General features: G+C 42.9%; 1 protein-coding gene across 7 annotated transcripts in view; it reads left to right on the forward strand.

Moving 5' to 3' along the window:
• The window catches only part of LOC135108099 (uncharacterized), a 29,171-nt gene that overhangs the window by 15,679 nt on the left and 1,108 nt on the right, over positions 1-12,384 (forward strand). For 2 of the 7 annotated variants that reach the window (XM_064018758.1, XM_064018757.1), the window contains exons 3-5: positions 6,360-6,470; positions 10,357-10,545; positions 11,289-11,469. In XM_064018758.1, coding sequence (XP_063874828.1) covers positions 10,453-10,545; positions 11,289-11,469 — 274 coding nt within the window. In that variant the 5' untranslated portion in view covers positions 6,360-6,470; positions 10,357-10,452. The remainder of the gene's footprint in view (positions 1-6,359; positions 6,471-10,356; positions 10,546-11,288; positions 11,470-12,384) is intronic. The other 5 variants (XM_064018760.1, XM_064018759.1, XM_064018755.1 and 2 more) reach the window with 3 other exon arrangements.

Below are 12,384 nucleotides of genomic sequence, written 5' to 3' on the forward strand. Positions count from 1 at the left end.
GGACAAGCCAATCCCTCCAAGATGCTAATTATAACCTGCTAAGAATCCTTGGCCTTGCTATAATTAATTACGAGATCTGCCGTACCTATTCATTCGTCCTTGTGTGGATATTAAGTCTGCACACTCTTATTGGTGAAACCCTGGTTGATCCTGACTGCCAATGATGCTTAGATCATTGTTTGCTTCTCTGCTTCAATGAAAACTTTGAATGTAAAACCTATGGATATGTTACCGTTAAGACAAATACCTAATTACTATGAAATGGAGCATAACATTCTATAAAGGACAAATGAAGACATACAACAAAGGCACCATAACCCATAATTAGAAGAGTACTGAAAGATTATTTTTGTATAAAGAGGGGCACTGATCCAGAGCAACAAAAAAAAAGATGATACGAATGTTCACTTAAGACTTCAGTTCCAAAGGAAGACACCCATACAAGTACTAACCAGACCCAGCGTTGCTTAACCTCACTGATCGCAGGAGAAGCAGTGTATTCAGCGTGGTGTGGTCGCTGGCAGCCAGAGAGGAGTGTTCAAAGAAATATCCAAAATCATGAGAAGCGTCTTGAACCCTCCCTCTCTGGTCAAAAATGGTGCCCTACTGCGCTACGGCGATGGTGTGGGCGGCAGGATGTTAACGCACCAGTGGAGGGAATGAAAGAGGAGATACCAACGCGACACTAATGACGACGCCTGCATCTGTATGAGTGTTAGCCGCCTTTTGTTCCTCGCGCCAAGACCAAACACTGATTTGATACGACGCGTTGCAGCAAGAAACACGCTCCCGCTGCCCAGCCGGGAAGAGGAAAAAAGGGAAAAAGAAACCAAGGGAAACTATTCAATAACCTCCACTCCCCCACACCTCAGCTCCTTTACTCTTGACTCTATTAGGGGACAGCATGTTGTGCGCGCTTATTACCGTTTTTCATACATTTTTCGTTCTTTGTCGGTCTCCCTGACATAAAAGAACTCACGAGGAACAATAACAGGGGCAGTGGTAGTGGTACGAGTAGTAGCAGTAATAGTAGTAGTAGTAGTAGTAGTAGCAGTAGCAGTAGTAGTAGTAGTAGTCGTAGTAGTGGTAGTAGTAGCAGTAGCAGTAGTAGTAATAATAATAGTAGTAGTAGTAGCATCAGTAGTAGTAGTAGTAGTAGCAGTAGTAGTAGTAGTAGCAGTAGTAGTAGTAGTAGTTGTAGTAGTAGCAGTAATAGTAGTAGTAGTAGCAGCAGCAGCATTTTTAAGCCACCTTCAGCCTTTGCTAGAATCACGTGCGTTGTCTCTCTTCACCTATAGATCTCAAATCTCATTCTTGTTTTTTTTTTTTTTTTTTTCCACTCGACTGCAGAACTCACGAGTAATTACACCTGAAAATGAACGGTCAGGTGATGTTCCACTCATTACAGGTGATGAGGACATGAGTGAGGTAGCGAGGTAAAAAAATCGATAAACAGGGACGCCAAAATTAGAGATAAGGGAAAAATTCTGAGGAGAAAGAGAGTAATTAAAAGGAAGGGAGGAAAATTAGTGCGCGGCAAGACCATTAACGTGGCTGGGTTGGCGTATGAGGCTACGTAGTGGGAGGGAGGACTGGGTAAGGTTGACTGGATGGTAATAAGCACCAGAAAGAAATAGTGAGGATGACTGATTGACTGTTAATAGGAAGGACACGGTAAAGGGTAATGATATAATAGTAACGGTACGGGAAGACTTTAGAACAATTATTGATAGGACTGCTTTGGTAATTTGATTAAGGCAGTACATAGACACGAGGAAAGGGTAATGAGATAATAGTAATGGAAAGACTAAAGCTGTTGATATGAAAGGTTTGGTGATCATATTAACTTAGACGCAAGGAAGATCATATTGAAAGGCACAACATTTGTACCTTACCAGAAGTTAAAAAGAAAACAGTGTAGCCCAATACGTAAACATGACAGCGTAGCCCATTATGGAAACAGTATGGAGGTATTATATAAAGGAAGAATAGTAGGATGCATTATTCAATGCTATGAAATTAAGAATGTATATAGCTGAAAAAAGTACACGTATGATACCTAGAATAGAAAGGTTATGAAGTTTGTATTGGATAAGATAAAAAAAAAAAAAAAGATGAAAGAAAGACATCCACGAAATCTATAACCAAAGGACACCTATGAAATTTAAGTGGAGACATCAAATAATAAAAATAGTTATAGCCATGCAGGAAGCAAAATATATCCTCCATTAAAAGAATAGTACAAAACAAAACAAAAATCATACCCCACCACGAACTGAGGGAGATTCCAAGAAATTTACTCTGAAATTTTGGATAACCCTTTTGACTACACTCCTTGGGGACTGGCATCTTCACTGGACACTTTTTATATAATCCCTTTGTTGTCTTTGGCCAGAATCTTACTTCAAACACCACGACTGAAAAAAAATATCACTAATCTCAAAAGGAAGGAGGGAAGTATTCATAACGACATAGAAGCCACAACACTTGCTTCTGATATCTGCTAAACGATCCCACATATATGAAAACAAAACAAAAAACAAAACAAAAACACCGAGATGGTAAAAAAAAAAATCTCTAATTTCAAAGGGATGGAAGGAAAAAGGCATTCATAATAACACAGAGGCCACGACACATGTTCCTAACACCTTAACACCTGCAAAACGACCTAGTGATGACGAAAACAAAACCAAAATGTAGCAAAAAAAAAAAAAAAACATAAAGAAAAACACGATTAAAAATGTATCCCTACTTTGAAAAGGAAGGAGGGAAAAGGTATTCATAATAATACAAGCCACAACACCTGCACCTAACACCTCAACACCTGCAAAACGACCCCCGCGCTCTTACGAAAACAAAACCTGAATGAAAATTATTAAAAAGACGACGATGCCTGCCCACCACCACCACCTTCACCACCACCGCCTCTTCCCGCCTCTCAACTCCCTCCTTTGACTCAGTGTGTGCCAGGGAACAGGGAGGTAAAGGTTATATAATGGGTGGTAGGTGGGCGGCGACGAAAGGGGTGGTGGTGTAATAAAAGTAGAAGGAGGGTGTTGAAAAGTAGTGGTATTTGGTCTTTTGTCTTCTACCACCACCACTACCACCGCCACCACCACCACCACCATCATCACCATTATCAGCATGAGTATTTATATATTAACTACTTTATTTTCTTTATCTTATTATCAACATTAGGTTTCCTTCGGATTACCATTCTCTCTCTCTCTCTCTCTCTCTCTCTCTCTCTCTCTCTCTCTCTCTCTCTCTCTCTCTCTCTCTCTCTCTCTTCCCTTAAATCTCTAACCGCCACCCAGCGACTCCACAAACCCATTAAACTCTATTAAGAAAACACGAGTAACATTCTTTTGAAGCAAGAGAGAGAGAGAGAGAGAGAGAGAGAGAGAGAGAGAGAGAGAGAGAGAGAGAAAAGTATCGAGCCACTTAAGGAACTCGCTGACTCTTTGGTTGACCGGCTGAGAGAGAGAGAGAGAGAGAGAGAGAGAGAGAGAGAGAGAGAGAGAGAGAGAGAGAGAGAGTCGGGGGTGAGGGGGGAGAGGAATTCTTGTTAGCGGAGAGAGGAGAGGGAGACAGAGAAAAGGTGCTGAGGTGGACACATTAGCCGAGGCTCTCATGGGCTTTTAACACACCAGATCAATGTGACTGTAGGCGCCTTGAGTGAGCCACGTGTGGACAGCGAGATCAGATCCTTGTTGGCACATTTTTGGGACGTATAAAGTACAGTGGTGGTGCAAACAACACTATCATTATCATCATTGTTGTTTTTTTACATATATATTTTTTTGCTAGTAAAGGTATGCTAGAGCTATGCAACTATTATTCGTTATTATCATCATCACCACCGTCGTTAAAATAACCATCACCACCACAATCACCATTCAGCATCATCATTGTCGTTTTACGTATCCTCATCGTTAATAGGGCTATGGTAGAACTGTTATTCCTCACTATCATCATCATCATCTTTAAGATAAGCATCACCACCACTATCATCATTCAACGTCACAATCACCGCCATCACCACCACTACCTCAACCGCTGTTAATACACATACACAGCATCATTATAAAATCATCCCCATATCAGCTACCTCATCATCACCATTGTTAATCACATCACCATCAGCATTACAAGTAACACCACTACCACCGCCACCACCACCACCACCACCGAAAATCTGCGGATACAAAACGTTAAGATAGTGAAATGTGAAGTATTGTTTTCGTAGACTTTTGCACACTCCTTATGTAACTGCTTCTATGAGTCTCTCTCTCTCTCTCTCTCTCTCTCTCTCTCTCTCTCTCTCTCTCTCTCTCTCTCTCTCTCTCTCTCTCTCTCACGCTACTAAGGCGACACACAGACGGCTACAGTTAAGGCGTCACACACTAACACCTCTACCTCTCTCTCCCTCTCCCTCCCCCTCCGGCAGTGTGTCTCCTTGTCTTCCCCAGACCATTGTGAGGCGCTAATTCGTATAATGGAGACACTGGAGGAAGGGAGAGTGGGAGAGAGTGAGAGGAAGGAGAGAGTGAGAGTGATATATGTACTGTACAAAGCCTAAGCAATGAATGTTACTGTGTTTCTAATGCCTCCTCCTCCTCCTCCTCCTCTTGTTTAAGGGAACAAATGTGCTGAGGAAGGAGACAGGGATAAATGAAATGTGAGAGAGAGAGAGAGAGAGAGAGAGAGAGAGAGAGAGAGAGAGAGAGAGAGAGAGAGAGAGAGAGTTTGTCTCCTCCTCCTCCTCCTCCTTGAATCGTTTTATCGTTCCCTTGTTCATTTTCTTCAATTTTGGCATATTTTCTATACTATATAATTATCTTATCTTTTTTTTTGTTATTGGGACTGAAGTCTCTCTCTCTCTCTCTCTCTCTCTCTCTCTCTCTCTCTCTCTCTCTCTCTCTCTCTCTCTCTCTCTCTCTCTCTCTCTCTCTCCACGCGGTTATTTCTGGAATCTGCATCTTCTCACAATCTGCGCACCTTTCTCTCCCTTCCCTCCTCTCTCCTCCTCTCCCGCCCTTCCCTCCCTCCCTCTCCCTTTCCTTCTCCCCTCTTCCTTATCGCTTTCCTCCCTCTCTCCCACCTCACTTCCCTAATATACACATCATCACCACTACTACCACCACCACCACCACCATCACTACCTTCACCACCACCACCACCATCACCGGTAATAAATGAGAAAATATCTGAATAGAGGCAACGAGGAAAGAATGTCATCGCTGAAATATGTATTATGGACCTTCCCAGTCTGTATCGTGGCAGCAACTCATCCGATATTCATGGGGAAGAGTCAATTAAGTGAGGAAGGTATTAGCATTTAGTTGTTTTTCCCCGCTTTGGTCGTGGTAAGTATCATACACGTGCAGTATTCTAAACGCCTTACTGTGGTTGTTTTGATGCTTGCTAGTTTTGGCGTGAGAAGAAGAAGGCATATCAACACATTTTGTTTTCTTCATTTTATTTTCATGTGTAGTTTTATTTTATTTTTTTATTAAATTTTATATATTTATTTATCTATTTATATATTTATTTATTTATCATTTATTTATTCATTTATTTATTTTTTTTTTTTTTTTAGCGTAAGAGGAATAAATGTCAAGATCTTTTTTTCTTATTTTCATGAGAGCAGTTTTATGGCAAAAGAAGAACAGATATCAAGACCTTTTTTTTATGCTGGTAGTTTTGACGTAAAAGGGACAGATATTAAGAATTTATATCCCTATTTTCTTTTCTTTTTTTTTATTTATCTATTAAGGCATTTACTCAAACGACGACCGCCACCATCACCACCATCCCACCACCACCATCACCACCACCACCACCACCATCACCACCACAATAGTCATTTATCTATTAGTGATACTACGCAGTTGCCTCTCACTCCCCCTCCCCATCTCTCTCTCTCTCTCTCTCTCTCTCTCTCTCTCTCTCTCTCTCTCTCTCTCTCTCTCTCTCTCTCTCTCTGTGTCCCGTTCCCTTTAGCTGCCTTTTAAGAACAGAGAGAGAGAGAGAGAGAGAGAGAGAGAGAGAGAGAGAGAGAGAGAGAGAGAGAGAGAGAGAGAGAGAGAGAGAGAGAGATTAAATATATAACAGATGAATAAGATGCAGAACAAAAGCACATAAAAGGAAGGAGAACTGGAGGAGGAGGAGGAGGAGGAGGAGGGAAGAAAAGAAGGACGAGTATAAAGGAGAGGAGAAGGAAGAGGAAAAGAAGAATAAGTATGACAACTAGGAGGACGAGGAAGAAGAGAAGAAGGATGACGACGAAAAGAGGAGGAGGAGGAGGAGAAAAAGAAGAGGAGGAGGAGTAACAGGCTGCGTCTCTCCCCAAACAGGGAGTGAGGAGTCGTGGTTGACTCCTGCTGGGGACGACGACGACGACCACCATAACCACCACCTGGCTAAGAGGTTCATCTGGACCCTCACGCAGGAACCTTACTTTTACGGTACGTCGCCCCTCCTCTCTCTCTCTCTCTCTCTCTCTCTCTCTCTCTCTCTCTCTCTCTCTCTCTCTCTCTCTCTCGGGTGGACTTATAATAATAAGATAATAATAACAATAATAATAATGATTGCAGTGATATATATATATATATATATATATATATATATATATATATATATATATATATATATATATATATATATATATATATATATATATATATGCATCCCTCTTTTCTTCCTTACAAACCTTAATGTTTTTGAAAGAGACATGGTGTAAGATGCTTTTTTAGCCACTTTTTGCCCTTGGCCGACCTTCTTGGTACATAAGAAAATAATGATAATAATAATCGCGAAGGTATACAGCAATGAAGTATACTCGCCTTTCATTCCCTCCCTTCTATCTGTGCTTATCATTGGTTCGTCGTTATGAAATGTCATTTTATCTCTCAACACCAGAGAGAGAGAGCGAGAGAGAGAGAGAGAGAGAGAGAGAGAGAGAGAGAGAGAGAGAGAGAGAGAGAGAGAGAGAGAGAGAGAGAGAGAGAAATGGGAATATAGATGATCACTGCCAACAACAACAACAACAACAACAACAACAACAACAACAACAACACACACACACACACACACACACACACACACACACACACACACACACACACACAGCTGCGACACGAGATAACATAAGTGAGCGAGATGAGACTGGGAAGGAAGGAAGATACGGATAATATGGATAATCATAATTCCGGACACCTTCATAGAGAGAGAGAGAGAGAGAGAGAGAGAGAGAGAGAGAGAGAGAGAGAGAGAGAGAGAGAGAGAGAGAGAGAGAGAGAGAGAGAGAGAGAGAGAGAGAGAGAGACTGATAACCAAGAAATTAAAATAGAAAAAAGTATGAAACATATTTGAGAAAGCATGGAGAAGACAAGAGAATGGAGGAGAGGAGGAGAAGGAAGGAGAGAATTGGAGGAAGAAAGGGATGGAGGGAACAGTTTCCATACGGAGAGAAACGGTCATGCATATACATAGGTGAATATGCACGTAATGGGACAGCCAGGAGGGAATTGGAGGGATGTGGTGGAGAAAGGCACCAGGAGGGAGAGAAGAGGGAAGGGAGAAGGAGGGACATGGGAGGGAGAAGGAAGGGAGGGATGGAAAATGGGAACAGCGTGTGGACTGAAAGACTCCATGTGGCTGAACACAGATGGTGGGAAATAGTATCTGTTGTGTGTGTGTGTGTGTGTGTGTGTGTGTGTGTGTGTGTGTGTGTGTGTGTGTGTGTGTGTGTGAAATCTTCATTAGCCATGACTAATATTTCAAGACAGTTCTCCTCTAATTTTTTATCATTATTTTGAGTCTATTTTTTTGACGACTGATATCTTTAGTGGGCCCTATTTTCTACTTTTCTTTACCCCTTGGTCAAATCCTTTCTTACACGAAAAAACAAAAAAAAAAAATCCTAAACTAACCCAGTAAAACTTTATCCTACCTTAACAACAAAAGGGTCTGGCAGAAGCTTAACAAGTCTCACTAGATATGGAAATCAATAACGACCTCACATCACCAAACCTAGCAAGACTTTAGCCTAACCTTACAAAGCGGTCCGGTAGAAGCACAAGTCTCACTCGGCTCAAATCAGGTCACGTAAGTCAGGCGAACCAATTTAGACAGCGGAAATAAAACAGAGATTAAATATTGCCACTACACAATTCGGTTGCGGGGAAAAGGGGAGAAGGCAGGAAGGACGGAAGGAAGAGCAAGGGAGGAAAGGAGGAAGAGACAGAAGGTAAGGAAGAAAGGCATATAAAGGATGTGTAGGAGTAAGGAGTCCAACCACGTCCGCCGCCTTCAGGATATTGTATTAAGTCAAACTTGTTGATGTGACGCAGTAAGCGGCGGTGACTGGAAAGGAGAGGTGTGGACAAGTTACCTAAGCTTCCTCTCTCTCTCTCTCTCTCTCTCTCTCTCTCTCTCTCTCTCTCTCTCTCTCTCTCTCTCTCTCTCGACTCACCAGAGATCCATCTACACACCCCTCTCATAATATTATCAACAAACAATTACTGCCCATATGCTACACACTGACATCTAGTGGTGAAGAGATGAACGCTAGTGTATTCATGCAAAGATGATTGTTAGTGTGTTAATTGTTTATATAGTGCGTGGTTATGTCACTCTATGTGTCGCCCGTGACTGATTATTTATGAAGTTCGTGGCTACTGCAATAATTTCATGATTGATTTTACTGTTTAAACTTGTAGCTTAACTTGACTCTCTCTCTCTCTCTCTCTCTCTCTCTCTCTCTCTCTCTCTCTCTCTCTCTCTCTCTCTCTCTCTCTCTCTCTCTCTCTCTCTCAAAGCAAAGTTGGAAAGAGCAATATAAAGGAGATAAGGAGAAGAAGGAGGAATGAAAGAAGGAATAAAGATCAGGAAGGAAGAAAGAGAGAGATAGAAAGGAAGTGGGAGAGAATGATAGAGGGAGAGAGGGCGAAAGAGGAGGAGGAATGAAAGAAGGAATAAGGGTGGCGGGAGAAGAAAAAGAGAGAGGGAGGGAGGGACTGGACGAGAAAGACAAAAGGAAGGAAGGGAGGGAGGGAGGGAGGGAGGGAGGGAGAAAGAAAGAGCCTTGCACCTATAGTTAAATGTCAACAATCTTGGGGCAATAACCAGTCAGGCTTCCCGCGACCTCTATTAACCCTCCTTTTTACCTGACAAAGGAGGAGGAGAAGGAGGAAGAGGATGAGCAGCAGCAGGAGGAGGAGGAGGAGGGGGAAGGATGCCAGGAGTAGACGAGTGGGGAAATGAAAGAGGAACATGAAGAAAAAAACGATAAGTAGAAGGAGGACGAGAACAAGGAGGAGGAGGAGACAAGGATGATAATGGAGGTAGGAAAGTAGATGGAGAAGGAATCTTTTGATATATATTCGCTTGTGTGATCGGAGGGATAATACCACACCCACACTCACACACACACACACACACATACACACACACACACACACATACACACACACTACGTCTTTTGTCAACAGGAAAGCGATCGAGGGGATAATACCATACACACACACACACACACACACACACACACACACACACACACACTACGTCTTTTATCAACAGGATAGCGATTGAGGAGATAATACCACACACACTTACACACACACAAACACACACACCACAAAAGGCAAAGCGTATTCTCCTAATCAATGATGTAGATCAATTACATTTCCATCAGGAGAGAGAGAGAGAGAGAGAGAAGAGAGGAGAGAGGAGAGAGAGAGAGAGAGAGAGAGAGAGAGAGAGAGAGAGAGAGAAAGTTCTTGCATCTTTTCATTCCCCAAAGTAGTTTTCTCATAGTTATATTCACCCATTCTCACCTCCCCGTCTTCTTCTCTCCTCCTCCTCCTCCTTCTCAGAGCAAGATTAAAACAAGGGATAAGGAGTAGAAGGAAGAAGAGCTGAAAAGGCAGGCTGGAGTAGAGGAGGAGGAGGAGGAGACAGTTTGCTTAAGCGACCCTCTCAGAGTCGTGGAACTACCTTTTGATAGGCAGTTTTCCTTCTCCTCCTCCTTCAACGTGTTTGTCTCCTTGGTATGACCTCTTTCCCTCTTGTTTTCCTCCTCCGCTCCCTTCCTTTCCCTCTCCTCCTCCTCCTCCTCCGTCTCGTCTTCTCCTTGCCCTTAATCTCCTGCCTCGCCCAGACTGATGGTGATTGATTGGTGGTGGCTGAAGAGGATGATGACTGCTGGTGGTGATGGCTGGCGAGTGACTCGTGATGCTAGGGCTGACTAAAGGCGTTGATGTGTAAAACGTGATTGATGGTGAATGGCGATGACAACTGGTGATGACTAATGGTGACTTTTTTTTTTTTATCTATTTATCTTATTTTCAGGCAAGTACGGCGGCAGTGAAGCGACCGAGGGTGGGGCGTGTCGGGGGTCAGCTTGGCACTGCTAGGGGTGAAGCTGGTGCCCCGATAAACCCTGAGATGTTGCCCCAAGCTCTGCCCCTCAGGAATCCCTCCTCCTCCTCCCTGCACAAGCGCCTCTACCCTCGCTGGTACCAAGCTTACGTCTACAAGGTGAGTGGTGATGAGGGAACGCAACAGAAGTTAAATGAAGAACAAGCGATAACCAGGAATGTTTGTGATAAGCTAAACTTTTCCATGTAAAGTAAGAGTTTTTAGTAGTGGTCAACCCTCGCTGGTACCAAGCTTACGTCTACAAGGTGACTGATGATAAGAGAATACAATGGAAGTTAAAAGAAGAACAAATAACAGCCAGGAATTTTGACACTTATATGACTGTTTGTGATAAAGTAGACTATTTAATGTATAGTAAGAGTACAGAAACAGATGGAGAGGTCTGTCTTTTCTTCTCCGTCCTCCCGTCTCTCTTATCTGTTTTCTTCCCCCTCCTCCTCCTCCTCCTCCTCCCTCCTCCTCCTCCTCCTCATCCTCCTCCTCCTCCTCCTCCTCCTCCTCCGCCTCTTCCTCCACAGTAAGGCTTTGGTAGGGAAAAAACGTTGCTAAAATTAACTTCGATAACTTGGTTTCCTTAATGTAATGTCGAATAAAACTTTTCTTTCTCTAAATCTTATTTCTGTACTTGCTGGAACAAAATATACGTATTACCCGGATTTTACTTGGCTCGAGAGAGAGAGAGAGAGAGAGAGAGAGAGAGAGAGAGAGAGAGAGACCCGTTTCTTCCCTCTCAACTTCACTCCCTCTACCCCTTCCCCAGCTTCATTTTTTCTCTCTTTCCTTCACCCAGTACATGTATAGACTTCCTTTTTCGCTCACATAAACTCTCTCTCTCTCCCAAGCAGAGCCCAAGCTTCAACCGCGTCGCCAGCCCTGTCGGCGAGCACAAAAGGTTCCAGCCGTTCCACCCTCTGGCTCGCTTCCGTGGTCTGGCTCTGGGGGGCGCCTCCTCCTCTGCCTCCACCGGCTACCGCGGCTACGACCTGCCCCTTGCCGATCACCCCGGCCACCGTCTCCCCACAGGTACTGGCGCGCGCGCACACACACACACACACACACACACACACACACACACACACACACACACACACACACACTTAATTGAGCGTAAGGATTAGGTCAGAGGTGAGTGCTGTTTCCGGTCTAATGGAGCGCCACACAAAAGCACATTTGGAGAACTTTAATGCATCCAATTTGCTCTGTACTGAGTGCCAATTACACCCATAAAAATGCATTCCAATAATATTAATGGCCATCACCGTAAATTGCATTCCTAAAATCGCTTTTACAACAAATATAATTTTAGAAGCTTTTATGTCCCTTTTAATTGTGGGGGAGCTGGGCTACTGGGACACAGGAGGCCTCAGCATAGAGGGGCGGCGGCAAGGCACACACTATGGGAGTGGCGCCGACGGTTACGTACAGAGGATAGTATTTAGAAATGCTCCCTCATCAGGACAGTTTTCCAAGGCCACAGAGGTGATCAGCCGGGTTCTCAAAAAGGTGTTTCTCCTGTTCCTAATGCAGAAATTTTGTTAATCTGTCACTAGTATCATAAAAACACCTTAAAAACCGGTGTAACTTCAACTAGAGCCTTTTGAAAGTAGTGGAAGTGCAGCGTAATAGTGTTTCAGAATATGGTCTTGTCCCATTCTTCACACAACACTTTGGGGTTGCGAAGCGACGTGATAATATCGATATAGCCCTTTTTCAACAGCTACTTTTTTTTGCTGTTTTAATTCTTATTGCTGTTATTGAGCTTTTTTTTTATTTTCTATTCTCTAATTTTCCAGCAAATGCATAATTATTTATTTTATTTTATTTTTTTATTATTATCTTTTTTTTTTTTTTTTGCCTTTTCAAAGCTTTCCTTTACAAAACAATAATGTTCCAGTGATCAATTTACGCACTTATACCACTGATGCATTTTTTTTTTTT

The sequence above is a fragment of the Scylla paramamosain genome, chromosome 16 (assembly GCF_035594125.1).
Source record: "Scylla paramamosain isolate STU-SP2022 chromosome 16, ASM3559412v1, whole genome shotgun sequence".
Taxonomy (NCBI): Eukaryota; Metazoa; Arthropoda; class Malacostraca; order Decapoda; family Portunidae; genus Scylla; species Scylla paramamosain.